Genomic DNA, 15,280 nt, shown 5'->3' on the forward strand with positions numbered 1-15,280 from the left:
TCATTTTATTTGAGCTACACCTTCCCAAAGGGGCGAGATGTCGCATTGGGCCTTTGAGAGAAGTATTCCCTATGTCCTACCGCTGAGTTTCTTCCCTTCTGTCCTGACAGAAAAGCACTTTCTGTGATGATTTTTAATCTCTTTAGCCTAACATTGGCTTTAAAACCCTTTGAAGTCCGCTAACATGAAGAAACGCTTGTCTAAAGCATATCATTCTTTCCAGGCCACACAGAGACATGCTGATGGACTGGTCATTTTGCAGCGAGAGCACCTAAGGGGTGGGAAAGAGAAGGCACTGTTACATCATAAGGTCTGTCTCCCGGTGGTGGTGGGATGAACCTGAGGAAGCTTTGACACACACCTGCTCCAGCCCCTTAGGGGACCGGGCCGGGCAGGGAAGGAGCCTCCTCAGGAGTCACAGCCCCTTAAGTGGCAGGCCCCAGACCAGCAGGACTCAGCGCTCTGACCCTTGCCCAGTTTCTTGCCATTACTTCACCACTGTGCTTTATTTTAACAGTCCTCACCTTTTCTGTTCCATCTTGGCTTATGAATTTCGTATTTAATTCCTATATGCTCACTCATCCAGGAAAGTTGTAAAAGACTTAATGGAAATCTAAGATAACCCTGAGGAAGCTGGAGGCATTTACAAGCTCCTTCCTCAGCTGCCCATAAAAATGTTGGCGAGATATACGGAGGAGGAAAAGGCGGGTTTAAAAAAAAAAAAAATGTACAGTGCCCAGCACCGAGTGGGAACACAGTAAATACTGTCCTTGTTGAACAAATGAAGTAGAATCCCAATTCGTCTTAACTAAGTCAATAGCATCAATATGGAAGGATATCCCTTAGAATGATTATGGTTATTTCTGTGTGATGGGATCGAGGGTCAATTTTATATTCTTGTCATTTACCGGTTTTCCTAAATTGTCACCATTAAAGATTTATCATGAAAAGAAAAAGGCAATAAAATTTAGAATAATTTTTTGTCCGACGTCATTACTTTATTTCCAAATGTAAACGCTAACTCCGAGAACTCTTGGATGAAAATGACCGGGTTAGCTACATTTCCTGGGTGTGCTCTGTGCCGGGCACTGTATTCAGTTGCTTTATGTCCATTATCTCATTTAACCCTTATAACGACTCCAGACTCCAGGTGACAGATCGGATGATTATCTCCACGAGTGGAAATGAAGGCTGGGAGAGGTTAAATGATTCGCCCCAAGTCTCACAGCTACTAAAAGTCGTGGAACTGAGATTCTAACTGAGGTCTGTCTGACCCCGCACTCAGTGTGAGATCTTAATCTACAGGCAACAATGCCCCCACTTCACAGGCTGGATTTGTTGTAGAAAATCCATTCATATTTTTAGTCTCTGGCGAATGCAGCAGCAGATGTCTAGTCACAAGACCACCACAACTCTACCCCTACGTAGACTGTGTTTACAAAATGTCTCAAAATTAAAGTACGTCAAGTCAAAACAAAAGCATGGATTCTTTAAAGAAAGAAAACGGCCCATCGGTGAGGTGGAGAACAGAGAAAAGAAAGAGTACACCATTTGATAAAATTAAACTTGCATGAGCCCTTCTCACACTTCCCTTATCAAAAGCTCAGAGTCGTAGCTCAACAGGTTAGGACACTATGAGTCTGAATAAAGTAGTAATTTCACACAACTGCTTTATTGTACCGGTTATTGATTTGTTCTGAAAGCATTCTGAGACCCCGCGACCCGCAAAGCCCTTGCAGCTCTCATCTGTAACACTGTCATGGCCGACCGTCTGTATCATCAAGGCACCCAACTCATCTCCCTGTAGTTTCAGGGTCAGTACTTCCTGCTATTGAAAACCCAGCTTTTTTTTTTCCATGGGTTTATAAATAGGTTGTTTTATGTGACCCTGAGCTGAAACCAAGCTTACAAGGTGTCAGGCTAGATGCAAGTTTTCTGCTCACCGAAGCTTTAAATTTGCCAGACCTGATTTCTAAACACAGCGTAGGACACAGTAACGAAAACAAATTTTAGTTTTAAAGGCATTCCTTTTGAAGTCTCATCCTGCTAATGAAATCCACTTTGCAGGTATAAAATACGAGATTTTGCTTTGGGAAGAGGTGATAGAGGATGACGAGGGGAATGGAAAACCTAAGTAGGCTCAGTAAAATCCAACCAACCAGAACTCCTGGTGTTCAATGGATTCTGAAGATGAAGGGCAAGCTAATCCCAGGAGAAAAAGGCAAATGACAGAATACAAATTACATCATGGATTTAATTTTTCTTTTTAATCTTCTAAGCTATCTCCTAAAATCAGGAGAGGTTCTGTCTGATCACACTTTTTTAGAACTACAGTTCTATACAGTCATCACTGATCTATTCAGACGGATTAGACTACAAGGTTTTGAAAAAAAGCAAATATCTTGATTATGTACATTCACTACGCTTCTTATGGCAGGAAAGTAAAAACGTTATAAACAACGTCAACAGCCAAGCTGTACTGAAAATATCAATGGGAAAATAAAGGTGTTCAAAGACAGTTATCAAAATTAAATAACTTACTATTGAACATTTCTGTGTCAGATAACTTTGCTAACATTATCTCCTTAAATACGCATGACAACGCTTCCAGATAAACATTATCGTTCTCATTGAACAGATGAGAAAATTGAGAGCCTAAAGTTCATTTGCTCAAGGCCACTTAGCTAGTAAGTTGCACAATAAGATTTAAATGCAGGTCTATCAAATTCAAGAGCCCATGCTCTTTTGATCTCGTGATTTTCTTCCTTGGATTTCAGAGAAAACCTTTATTAGTAATGGGGTCTGCCAGCAAGATTTCAAGATGATTAAGTTTTCTCCATGTCACATAAGAGTGAAACACGGTTGTTTTTAATAAGACAGTGAAAACAATGTTCTTAAATGTTTGGTAACTGTGATCCTGGGAGTTAGGACAGCACACACACAGACAACCTTGGGAGGACCCAGTCTTGTCAGGAATAGCAACCCCAAGCCTCACACAGGGTGAAAGCTAGAGCCCAGGTGTCTTTCAAGGTCCTCACACCTCCTATAAGGAGCCTCTGGGTGTTCCTGTGGGTTTGTAAGCTGAAGAGCAAAGCAACAGCAGAAGAGGGTGGACCCCTCTCTGGAGCACAGGTCCAGCAGCCCGTCCTGCACTGGTCTTTCCTGCTCCTTGCTCTTCCCTAAGTCTTCCTCCCAGCGTCCCAGACATGCATTGCCATGCAAGGCTAAGGTAGGCTGCTGCTCCCCAATAGGAAAGGGCCCTACATTACGTCTATTGTTTGGACACCGAAGCTTCTCTTTGACTTTAAAAAGGACGGGAGTAGCATTACAAAGGAGACCCTTCGCCACATGCTTCATTGGGTGCTGCACCCGACCTCGAGACAATGAGCACTACATTCCGTAAGATCCACCGATGGCCCCTCTCCTGCCTCGAAGCCTCCTGCACTGGACCGTGTGCAAGAGCTCCGGCTGCGCCTGCCTCTCTGGGAGGCCCGTCTGCAGGTGGCTTACCTTCATGTGGGATTTGAGATTGTCCTTGCGAGCACAGCGGAATGGACAGAGAGGACACTGATGACTTTTTAAACCTGTGTGAATCACCATGTGCCGCTTCCAGTAACTCTTCCTTTTGATAACCAAACCACATATCGGACACTGGAAAGGCTTTCCGCTTTCCTCTTCTGAAGCTTGGAAGAGGGAGAAAGAAAGAAAAATTGAGGAAAACAAAAAGGTACACTGCATCCAGCACTGATTCACATGCATTGCCAAGTAGAGAGCACTAAAAATGATTTGGTGTTTTCCCTGGGCAATTCCAAGACTTTATCCACCAGGAAGTTTTATCACTGCTTTTCTCCAAGTAGAAACCCATGTTCATCTCATTACTTCCATGTGGGTTCCATCTTTCAAAATCTGACCATGCTGCCGTGTGACGGTCTTACTTTCAAAGGCCATCCCACACCTAGGAAGGCGTCTGCAAAAGGGCTTTGCCTGGCCTGACCTAGTTCAGCCCAGAAAAGCTTGACTTCAGGGGCTTTGTTTCCTGAAGGAAACCACCAGGCTTGAGGCCATATTTGAATTCCTAACTTAGAAAACAGCAAGAAATAAAGACAAATCAAATGGGACAGGGAATGATGCACTGCACCACGCTGAAAACCAAACAGCCATCATAAACCTCACAAACCGAACTCCAACGGAGACAAATTTTAGGATCCCTCTGTTGACTTGTTTAGTTATGTCTTGAGCAAACGCCAGTGCCAATTTGGCCATCAAGGGGTCTTAAGGTCAGGGTTTTTCACCCACTTATTTCTGTCCCTCTGGTTGTCACTAACAAGATCCATTGCCTTCCTCTGACCCGGGCCCCACCACCCACCCGCTTGGGGAAGAGCTACAACAAGGCAGTCACAAATGCTTCAGTTTTTCAGGAAAGCAAACAAACCAACTACTTCCTCCAAGGAAAGCTAAGATAACTCTCTCCTCCTCCATTCCCACAGGAAAGGGTCTCCACTGTGACACTGTGTTGCTACCCTCTGGTTCATCAATTTCTATTGCTCAGTGCCGTACTAGCTTCTGCAATTGGGGGATATAGTAAATCAAAACAAGTAAAGTTGAAGACTCAGACCTTCCTTTCTTCATCATGAGGGATCCAAAATATTTCCAAACTGATTAAATAAGTCGTAATATACTTATAAAATATATGGAGCCATTTTCAAAAATGAACTAGATCTATAGATGCTGACATAGAAACATACCCAAGATATTAGAGTTAGTGGATAAAGCAAGATAGGAACTTATATTTAGGCAGATTCTATTTTTGTTTTCTAAAAAAATGAGAATCGATTGTTGCTAATACAGTGACGTGAAAGGCTGATAGAAAACTTTATAAAGGATGGATCAAGCTGACAACACCTAACGCCACTCATTAAGTTTAACATCACTGAAAAGGGGACAGACATCATGGGCCTTCTGATAAGCCACCTATGAAATTTTTTGTATTCCTGTATTCCTAGGAATACAAAAAAATTAATCAAGCCTCTATATAACTAGAAGTTTACCAGAAATACAGGTGGTTAAAATAGCAACAACAGAGTAAACCCACATGCCCAGGGGACAGAATCAGCCAAATCCAGAATGTGGGAAATTCTACAGGACAGATGACAGTCTCTTCAAGGAAATGGCACTAGGGAAAGGGACATGCTTATGGAGACATATCAAGCAAATACAAGGTGTGAAGCTGATTTTGATCCTGACTCGAACAAAGCAATTATGAAAAGACACTTCCGAGATAACTGAAGGAATACTGATTGTAACCCAGGTGTTCCATAAAATCATGAAACCATCATTGATCCCGTTCGATGTGATAATAGTTACTGTGGTTATTTTTTTTTTTTAAAGTTCTTCTCTTTTGGAGATAATATACATGGTAATACTTACAGGCAAATGGATAGAGGTCTGGGATTTGCCTTTAAATGCTTGAGCAAAAAAAGACAGAGTAGAAAGAACGGGATGAGTAAATGAAACAAGAAATGATATCCTTTTATTTATATGAAAATGGCCCGGAAGCATACCCAAGAAACCATTAAGCAGTTACCTTTGAAGAACTGTGGATTAAAAGGAAGGGGTCGGAGAGGGAAATTTTTGTTTTTATTTTATATTCTTCTATAATCACTGGATTTTTTAATGCGCACATTACTTTTATAATTTTAAAAGGATATATTCTCATGTGTAAACTTTAAAATCATCTTATTATTTATTCATCGAGTCAACTGAGTCTCTATATGCAAAGGACCACTTATCATGGATGAAACCAGAAGGGTTCTGGAATACACTTAGGGCATTCCAAAAATTCTATTTTACTATGACAGGTATAATAAGCAATATTGGTTACCCTAACCAAGCAACCTAAAAAAGAATCTGCTAAAAATATACCTTCAAGTCTGGAAATTCTACTTGTGATGTTTCCATCCCAAGCATTTCCTTTTCTGATTGGGGGATGGGGTGGGATGGAGGGTTCTTTCGCTCTAGGACAAGCACACTTTGTAGAGGCCTATAAACATTTTTTTTTTTTTTTTTATTAACCTGCCTTTAGCTTTCCTGCTGTTTTTTGTTGATTGCTTTTGCTGACCTGGAGTCCTATCTCTAATTTGGCCTCTCATTTTCTATCCTTCATTGTCGTTTCTTCCACTCTGGTATCTTGATCACAAAGACTACACATTGAACAATAGATCTGAGAGAAAAGGCTGAACCAGGCCTCTAGGTGAGATTATTGTCATAAACCAGAGGGGGGAAAATGATAATGATGTCTCTTTGGGGTTGTAAGAACATCAAAATAGTAAGAAAGACATACACAAACAGGCTGCCCCTAATCTCCATTTTCAACCTGCAAACTGCCTAATTTTACAGAATTGTCTGGGAGAGGACAGAAAAACAGAGATGTCCTCCACTAATCTGAGGTTTCATGGCACATCACAGGAAGGCAATAAAAAGGCATTAACTGACAAAAGGAACATGGCCAGCGCCCCCCGGACACCCCACTTTGCTTAATATGACCAATATCTTCCTTATTTTTTCTGACAACCCCCCCCCCAGTGTGTATTACAGAGCACACTACATTAAATCCTGCATATTAGCATTTCATATAAATCTATTTTATTTCGGAGCTATGCTTCCTTTGTTTTAATTAATACCAAAAGACACACGAATCATGTACAAATTAGGGTGTCCTTGCATTGACTGGGAAAAGAATTAGAATACTCATAACGAAGAGAAACTAACAGCAAGATATGTGTCGAAGCACTACACTATTATAACTGTTTGAAAATTTTAACTGATCACGGCAGGAAAGGAAGAAGACACAAGCCAAATGCTAAAAATAACCATAATACAATGATCAATTTTCAAAGTTGGCCATTAATCTCTCCTGGTACATGTGCATTTTTATTTATTAAACATTTTTTGATATTTTAGTAGGATGCCCTCCCTGTCTAAGGGAGGAAGTAAGGATGTATTCTAGTTTGTATGCCAAACTATTTTCAAGGAACTGACAGCTGTAAATTTCACTCAAATTTAGAGCCTAAGGAAATATGACCACTTCCTCAGACTGAACCACACATTCTTAAGGCAATAGGATCGAAATATTCATTATTTCACCTAGTTTACAACTGTCTGATAAACAATTTCCCCCAAATAGATCACTATCTGGTTAATATCACCACAAACAAAACTAAATCCCACCAAATGCTAACAGACCCAGTGGCATGGATAGTTGCTACTTTGCTTCTTTGGAGAATACACATTCTCCTCACAGACAACAGTATTATTGGAATAAGAGAGATAATAAATGTGTGTAAAACGCCTGTCACACAGTAAATGAAAGCTACTGGTAGTAGCTGTTGCAATAATAGTAGTGATGATAAGCTCTAGTCGTACCTTCCAAAGCTCTCACAGGAGAGCAGATGTAAATTTAAACAACTGACATCACATAAATACGGAGCTCAGGGCCTGGCCCAAAATGGTGGTTTGTCACAGGAGCCTGGAGAAAATAAAGGAGCAGGAGTCCACTGTGCTACGCAGGTAGGGTCCAGCTCAGCCTCTAGGCAGAACTCTGATGGTCAAATTCAGCTCAGCAGGGAAAAGAGAGAAGTGGAAAAGACGGAAGGGGAGGAAGGGGCGGGAGGGGCGATTGGCTGGGGCAAGGCTAGAGGTCTTTACCTGTGTGTCTCCAGCACCCAGACAGTGCGGGTATGATGTGCAATTCAATAAATGTGTGTTGGACTGTAATGAGAGTAATTGGAAGGGGCTTGGTCAAGAGAGTATCAAAAAGTGAAATGAGTGCTGGAAATGGAAGAAAAGGGTACAGGAAGCTGCCAGCAAGTCCCAGTGGATGCAGTGTCAGCCCAAGAGTGCATTCTTTTCACATAGCACGCCGATACATGTCTCAAATGAATGGGTGTGGAGAGATGTTCATGTACTTACATCTCACCTATTTCCAAAATGAATTTGGAGCAGCTGATATTTAAAATGCATGCAGTATGACTACACCATTAGTAAGGTACAATGGAAAATGTTTAGACTATTTACAATGGACAAGATCTACCCAAGGCAGAGATAATCTTGTGGGAGGTTTGAGGGTGAATTTTAAGAAGCAAGATAGTTAATTCAAAAAATAGAAAAAAAAAAAATTATGTTTGTTTTGAGTTGACAGACAGAGTTCAAGAACAAGAAAGGAAAAGCAAGGAATCTTAACACAGGAAGGAATCTTGGAGATCATTCCCAACTAGCTCAGTTTATAGATGAGGAAGCTGAACTACGGTATAGGCTTAAAATCCCTCTGCTAGTTAGTGGCAGAGTTGGGATTAGAGCCAATATCTTCACTTCTGGTTTGGTCTTCTACCCTGCTGTTATATATAAATCCATAAAGCAATAACAACACATATCACTGGGGGGAAGAAGTCATGGAGGCTTTCATTAACTTACTTGCTTTAACTCAAGGTAGGAATTTTTAAAACCAATGTAACTGTTTTGTAGGCCTTGAAATTAAACTTTCTCTTGTTAGATCCTATGTAGCAATTTGCAGAAAAATCGAGCTAATCTGCAAGTCCTCTGCAGGTAGTATCTGCATATACACCTTACCATACACGTCAAAGGAATTCAAGACGCCAGGTGACCCTGGGTATGCATAACCCTCATCACCAACTCCACTCCAGGCCTATCAACCCACCAGTGCACATCTGTGTACTCCTTCCTAACAATATACAGGGAATTAATATCTTTTAATAGAATTTCATGGGCATGTCTCTCAAATGCTATTTCAGGGTGTAAAAAACTATGTTAGCAATGGATATCACTGGATTTATCTGTTGTTATTGACTTTGATGTTATTAATGCATATTTTAACGATTGCTAAGTATTCAATAAAACTAAGAAGTTTTAGATAGCTGTCTATCTAGACTAGAGGCAGTCTACGTTTAAATCGCTGGGGAAATAAAACTGAGGTTGGTGACAGATAGTTCTGAATCTTGATTAAAAAGTGAATTTTCTAAACAAGTTCCTGTCTTGTGATCACTCCCAGATTATGGCTCTAGTAACCATGGACCTAATGGGAGTAGAGGAGGAGGTTACCTCACTTTCTGGACTTTCCATGGCTTTGCAATAAATTTTAATAGCATCACGTAAATATGAAGGAAAACAGTACCCAGAAAACTTCTCTCTCTATTGACCCAGGAAATATTCTTAGCCTTCAGTTGTATGACACCAGCTTGCTTCTAAGCATATCTAAATTTTATTCAGTAAAATAAGATGTTTCAGAGACCCTCTCTCTTGAAACTCTCCTTGTTATTTCTTTTAACTAGGAGCCTGGCATCCTGGGAATCTTGGTGGCCGTTTACAAGAAACTTTGTCTTTAAAATAAAAACCATTTATTTTATTCTGAGAGGCAACAAACAGTAGCTTCAAAGAGAATTGAGTCAATGTGTGACATTTATCTTTATAGCAAACGGACATAATCTTCTCTCTCTCGCATCCCCTTTCAGAGGAACAGTGTGGCATGTGCTGGGGCGCAGGGTCACATGAAAGAAACCTCCTCCTCAAGTGTCACGTCTCTCTTGCAGGGGGGAAAGGCTACCAAGTGTGGACTCTTTAAAGGAATTAAATACACCATGACCTGGCAACAACTGAATTCTGTTCAAAAAGGAGGAATAAGGTCAGACCTAAAAGACACTTTTTTTTTCTCCCATGGTTTGGACTTCCCTTGACCTAAAGAAGGTCAAAGAAATGCTGGTGTCTAAATTACTCAATACAGGATTGGCTTTTCGAGCACATATCTCTTTGTAACTCCAGAATCCACTTTCTGTGCCCTTTTTGCAACATTTTGGGAAACAGCTTTAAAATGTAAGCCCTGCTTGAAATCAGGATGGTGTGTTGTTATTTTTAAGGATCTGTTTTGCAAATTATTATTTGTTTATTTAAATGATTAGGCAACAGACATCCTTTCTCTGCTGCAAGAAGCCAGCCTACCTATCTATTTCGAATTCAACGAAGATTTCTTTCTAAGGCAAAGGAAAAAACAGTAAAGAGAGAGATGTTTAGAAACATGGGTGACAGCTCTCACCACATTCTCATAATACTTGCCCGGTAAAGCCAAATCACATCTGAATCTAGCCCCAGGTTGCCCTGAAACCAACAGTATAGTGTGTACAAAGGGAAGGGGGGAGCAGATGGAGAAGACCCACCTTCCCTTCCACTCTTCCGATTCAAAAATCGGTAACAGCCACCAAATCATCACTCCACGATATGAAGATAAATAACAGAATGGAAATAGTCCATCAACTTCTCCTTAACCCATTGTCTAGCTAGCATGCTGTGAAGTTAACATTCGCTTTAACTGAGAAGTACACAGAGCCACCCTTCCCCCTACTGCCAACCCACGTGGTCAGACACAGAACTGGAATTTAGGATGCGTCCACATGGACACATGGAACATCTTTTGGGGGACCATGTCAAGAGCCCTCGTGTTTGTCCTCACAGCGCTCTTTCCACATGTGTGAGCTTTACAAAATGAGTGACTCGTCAGTGGAGATGCTTCACCAACTCTGGGATGGTGCCCAGAGGCACATGGAGAGCAGGGGCCATGGGTACCAGTCAGCCACCAGGGGGTTGCAGGGACGCAATCCAGAAAGTTCCTTTCTCCCCTCTTTCAATCTGATCATTTTGAACACTCGTCGATTAAAATAGTAAGGGTTTCGGCAGTAGAAGAAATTCAGTAAAAAGAAAAGAAAAAAACGATTGTTGATAGGTTTCCATGTAAAATTCTGCTGAGAAGCTCGTTGAGATGTTGGCATGAATTAAGTGCATTTAAACCATAAAGGGAAGATACCTTTTCCTTTGGGGATATATCCTACAACAAAACAGGCAGAAAGTCTCCTGTGCACCGGAAGTTCATGACCTCTTTAACATCTTTACATGCATCTAAGCACTTGAGTGAAAAAAAAAATTATACTTCACCGATACTGCTCGTTATACCCAAGACACTTCACAACGATCAAGCTGCTATGATTTGCCTTCAGGAGCCACAGTTTTATCAGTTACCTCTTTCCGAGTCTTCAGCCAACTAACATTGATTATTAATTTTGTATAAGCTTTTCCAAATAACTAATGTCCGGATGAATTTATAGTGTAAACACCATAAATACATTCATTCAATAACCAGATACGGAGAATATTTATAAAATTACATGTTATATACAGCCATACCTCTCTTTCTGCTGCTACCCCTAAATGAAATTTCTCTAAATGAGGAGTGATTTATTCCATTGCAAAATTACCCAGCTCCCTTTGCTCTCCTCCTGGTTTCCTAATTTTAGCCATTTCTCTCTTTACTTCACCAGATGGCAGGTAAGAACTGAGGAGTCATGAAACTCAGAATTGATAAATATTTCAGGATTTTTATGGACACTTCAGAAACTCTGGAGTGAATGGTCTGGATCATGCAGAGTCATAAAAGTTCCAGATATCCATTTTCCTAGTTCTATTCTGCTGTTTACACAAGTTTTAAAATAATTAGAATTAGCCCATATAGCCCACTCAGCAATTTAAATGGAAATTTGTCATAAGTGCATCAAATTGATGCTAGCTGCGATCGTTCAATTATTTGCCATTCTAAGCACTCTTCATCAATGTGGCTGCAAATAATCAGAAGTTGGCTAGACACACACAACGGCAGTGTTTATACTGATGAGGACACACATAGCCTACTTCCTGTTCCAATCTGACAGGATATCCTCAGGAGACATCTGAAGCTCCATACATCCATCCCAGTACCATGGATTTATCATACACACAATTTAAAAACAAACCAGTACAAGAAGTGATGCTTCCACCGTGAGAACGCAAGTGACTAAATTTCTCCCTCAGATGAGTAACTTGTGAATGTCAAGGCTCCATAAGACAAGTGACTTCTCCTTTGGAAAGACTGCCCTCACAAGAAAAACTTATGATTCAAATTTTCCACATGCACATTCCTTCAGAATCTGATTGGATTTGAATTTTTTTAAAAAAGCACTTGCAGGAAATGCTTTGATTATGTCTGAATGACAATATTCCTTAGAGTTCTTATATGACAAGAAATTACAGAAGAACAGGATAAGTGGGAAAGGCTGAAATTCCACACACACACAAAAATAATAAAAATGCTAACATAAAAGTGTATAGTGTGATAAATTAGGGCAGAGTAGTTACTGTATACAAAAGTCCATTTGTGATGGGAGGCAGCAGGAGGGTGGGCTCTCCCTTGTCCACTGTTTCAAAAGCAGCGGGGTTTTTTCTCCCCCTATATTCAGTGATGCCATGCACTCCATGACAGAGATGCTTTGATCTTCTCCCATTAAATATGTCTTGTATGGACCTAGCCTGCACTTGGTAAGAAAAAAAAAAAAAAAAGATCATTTATATGAAAGGGAGGAGTACTGTACGTCTCTTAAGATTATTCATTACCTTTCAAAAATGAAGCTATTTGTGAAGTCTTTGTGTAATACATACATGAAAGCCCACTACACTGCTTACTTAAAGTATTTTCTTGTGCTCCTGCTTTTTTATTCCTGCCTCAGATCCGATGGGGAGCCCGACGGAATAAAGCAGTGAAGAAGACATGGCAATTTACAGTAAAAAAGAAAAAAAAAAAACAAAAACCAAAAACGTACACGATGACTGAAATAAAAGATTCCATACCTGAATTGGAGGGTTTAGAAACTCTTCCCTTAGGAACTGGGAGTAACAATAATTCCAAGGACTGTGGCGGTGGAGGGGGAGGTGGTGGGGGCGGCGGTGGCGGAGGCGGTGGGGTGACCTTTTCTTGCTTCTTCTCCGAAGGCGGTGGCGGTAGAGGGTCCTCAGGCACCAGTGACGATTTCTCAGCCAGAAGACTCCCAGCAGCCCTTGCTGCTACCTCTTTCAGGAGGGCGGCCGAGGAGGTCATGGAAGCCAGGGAAAGGAAAGAGCAGGCCGGAGGTGGGTGCTCCTGACCAGGAGTCAAGCTTCTCTCGCTGACTTTCTTGGATAAGGCTGCCAAGGTGGAACTGGCAGACTGCGAGCTAAAAGGGGAGGAAAAGGACTCAAATCGCATGGTCTCCTCAGTCCTGGTGAGAGATTTGTCCTGCAGAACAGCATTGGCTGCAGCTTTCAGTTTGAGGATGGCTGAATCCGGGGACAGGCCACAGGTGGTGGTTGAGTTGGACAACCACTTACCTTGATTCCATATAAAACGGTTACTTGGAGCGTACTGGTCATTCTGTTCCTGCTTCTCAGCCAACTTCCTGGCAAGAACACTGAGCTGCTGGGCATGGTGGGACGGTGGGGAAAAGGAGAGATTCGAGCCCACGTTTACCGGGGACTCCACCCTGCCATTGGCCGTGGCTGTGGCATCGAGTTTGAGGGAACCGGCCTCCAGCAGCCGCCTCAGGTTGCTGCTCAAGGGCTTCGTGGAGCCTGGGGGGTCATCTTCACACAAAGAAGACACGCCAGGGGAGAGGTGGTCTTGACACTGCAGCGAGTCTCGCAGGACCTCACCGTCAAGTCCCACCAGCTCCAAGGTGTGACTGCTGGGGGTCGCACTTCCCAAGGAGGTGTCAGGGGAAGTGGACTGCTCCTGGATCCGGTCCTCCAGAGACAACTTATAGTTCTCCTGGACTTCTCCATAGGATGCTTCTGACGGAGTCTCTGAAGAGTTTCCATACCAGTGCTCTCCTTCACTGAGCTCTCCCTCAGCCTCTTCCAGCCTACTAACATCTGGGGGAAGTAAGAAGATCAGGTTTACTCCCCAGTGAGCACTGAGCAAGTCTGAAGACATTCAAATGGAGTTGTTGAACATGCTTCCTCTTCCCCTCCCCCCGCAACAACCACAAGAGAGACAGCAACAACCTTACTAGAATGTCAGGTGCTGAGTCAGACAGTCTGGGCATTAGCCTGAAAGAAGGTAAAATACTAAACAAGCAAAGGTAAAAACACACCCGGTTATGAAACATATTCATCTTTCTATAATTATTCCAGACAAGCTGAAATGGGGGGGGGAGAAAAATGCATCTGTAAAAAAGTAACTGCATGAAGAGACTTATTCTCAGTGGTGGGGGAAACGGAAAGAAGCTTTGCCCCTTGTTAAAAAAAAAAAAAAAAAACCAGCATGATATCTTTAGTGTCGCATCACAATTAGAGAGGAAGCCTGGCAGGGTGGGAAATTGTGAGGCACAAGACAGTGGGAAGCTGCCTCCCCACTTTCTGATTCCATGACCTCAGGCAAGTCGCTTAGCTGGTTTGATAGAAGATGCAACTGATTTTTTTGAAAAGTTCATCCAAAAATGTAAATAATACCTGCTGTTATATATTACAACTTCACCCAGTTGTTAGGAAGCTTAAATCATAAGAAGCATGTGACTGTGATTTGCAGACAGTCAAGTTCTATACAAAAGTCAGACCTCATTAGCAAACACTATTCACATAACTGATTCCTTAAAGTGACGACGTCTCCCATGATATACACGCTACTTCTTTGAGAGTCGTGGATTCCAATTACCAACATGCTGCCATCCTGACACAGGCAATGATTAGGGATTTGTTCCCTCATTCTACTGAGAGTCCCCTTTAATGATTTTCCATCCATTAATTTATCTATCCACCACTACCAGTCTAACTGCCCCCCAAGCACCGCTCAGTTGGGACTCCCTGCCATCCAAGAGCACCCATGAGCTCTGTCATTTTTCTACCTTTGCTCAAGATAGTCCTTCTATCAGGAATGTCTTTCTTTCCCCCAGAAAACCTGACAGTCTATTTATCCTTCAACTTCCTACCTAAAAAGTTTCTTCCTTGTGATTCTCCCTGGAACTCTCAAAATTAATCTCTCCTTCTCATTCATTCATTCACTTACTCAACAGATAATTGTGAAGTACCTGCAGCATGCCAGGCATTGTTCTAGATCATTCTAGATTGAACCGCACTGAACAAAACAAAGATCCAGCCTTCTTGAAGCTTACATCCCAGTGGAGGAAGATAGATGCCACACAAAACTTAAAAACTAGTTAAGTCATAGAGTAAGCCAGAGGGTGATAAGTGCTACGGAAAAAAATACACAGCAGGACAAGGAGGTTTGGGGGATAATGGTAGGAGGTGAGTTTCAATCTTAAATAGGGTGGTCAGAATGGGGCTTCACAGAGGCGGTGATATCTGAGCAAAGATGGAAGAAGTGAGCAGTTGTTCAGGCAGCTACCTCTGGGAGAACGTTCCAGGCAGAGGGAGGCTCTGT

The 15,280-nt window shown here is 41.8% G+C and overlaps 1 protein-coding gene across 6 annotated transcripts in view; it reads right to left on the reverse strand.

The window, feature by feature from the left end:
• ZNF827 (zinc finger protein 827) overlaps positions 1 to 15,280 on the reverse strand; it is a 166,628-nt gene that overhangs the window by 122,315 nt on the left and 29,033 nt on the right. For all 6 annotated transcript variants that reach the window (XM_036077784.2, XM_078069288.1, XM_036077792.2 and 3 more), the window contains exons 2-3: positions 12,718 to 13,773; positions 3,511 to 3,683 (exon numbers count right to left, since the gene is read on the reverse strand). In XM_036077784.2, coding sequence (XP_035933677.1) covers positions 3,511 to 3,683; positions 12,718 to 13,773 — 1,229 coding nt within the window. The remainder of the gene's footprint in view (positions 1 to 3,510; positions 3,684 to 12,717; positions 13,774 to 15,280) is intronic.

The sequence above is a fragment of the Halichoerus grypus genome, chromosome 3 (assembly GCF_964656455.1).
Source record: "Halichoerus grypus chromosome 3, mHalGry1.hap1.1, whole genome shotgun sequence".
Lineage (NCBI taxonomy): Eukaryota > Metazoa > Chordata > Mammalia > Carnivora > Phocidae > Halichoerus > Halichoerus grypus.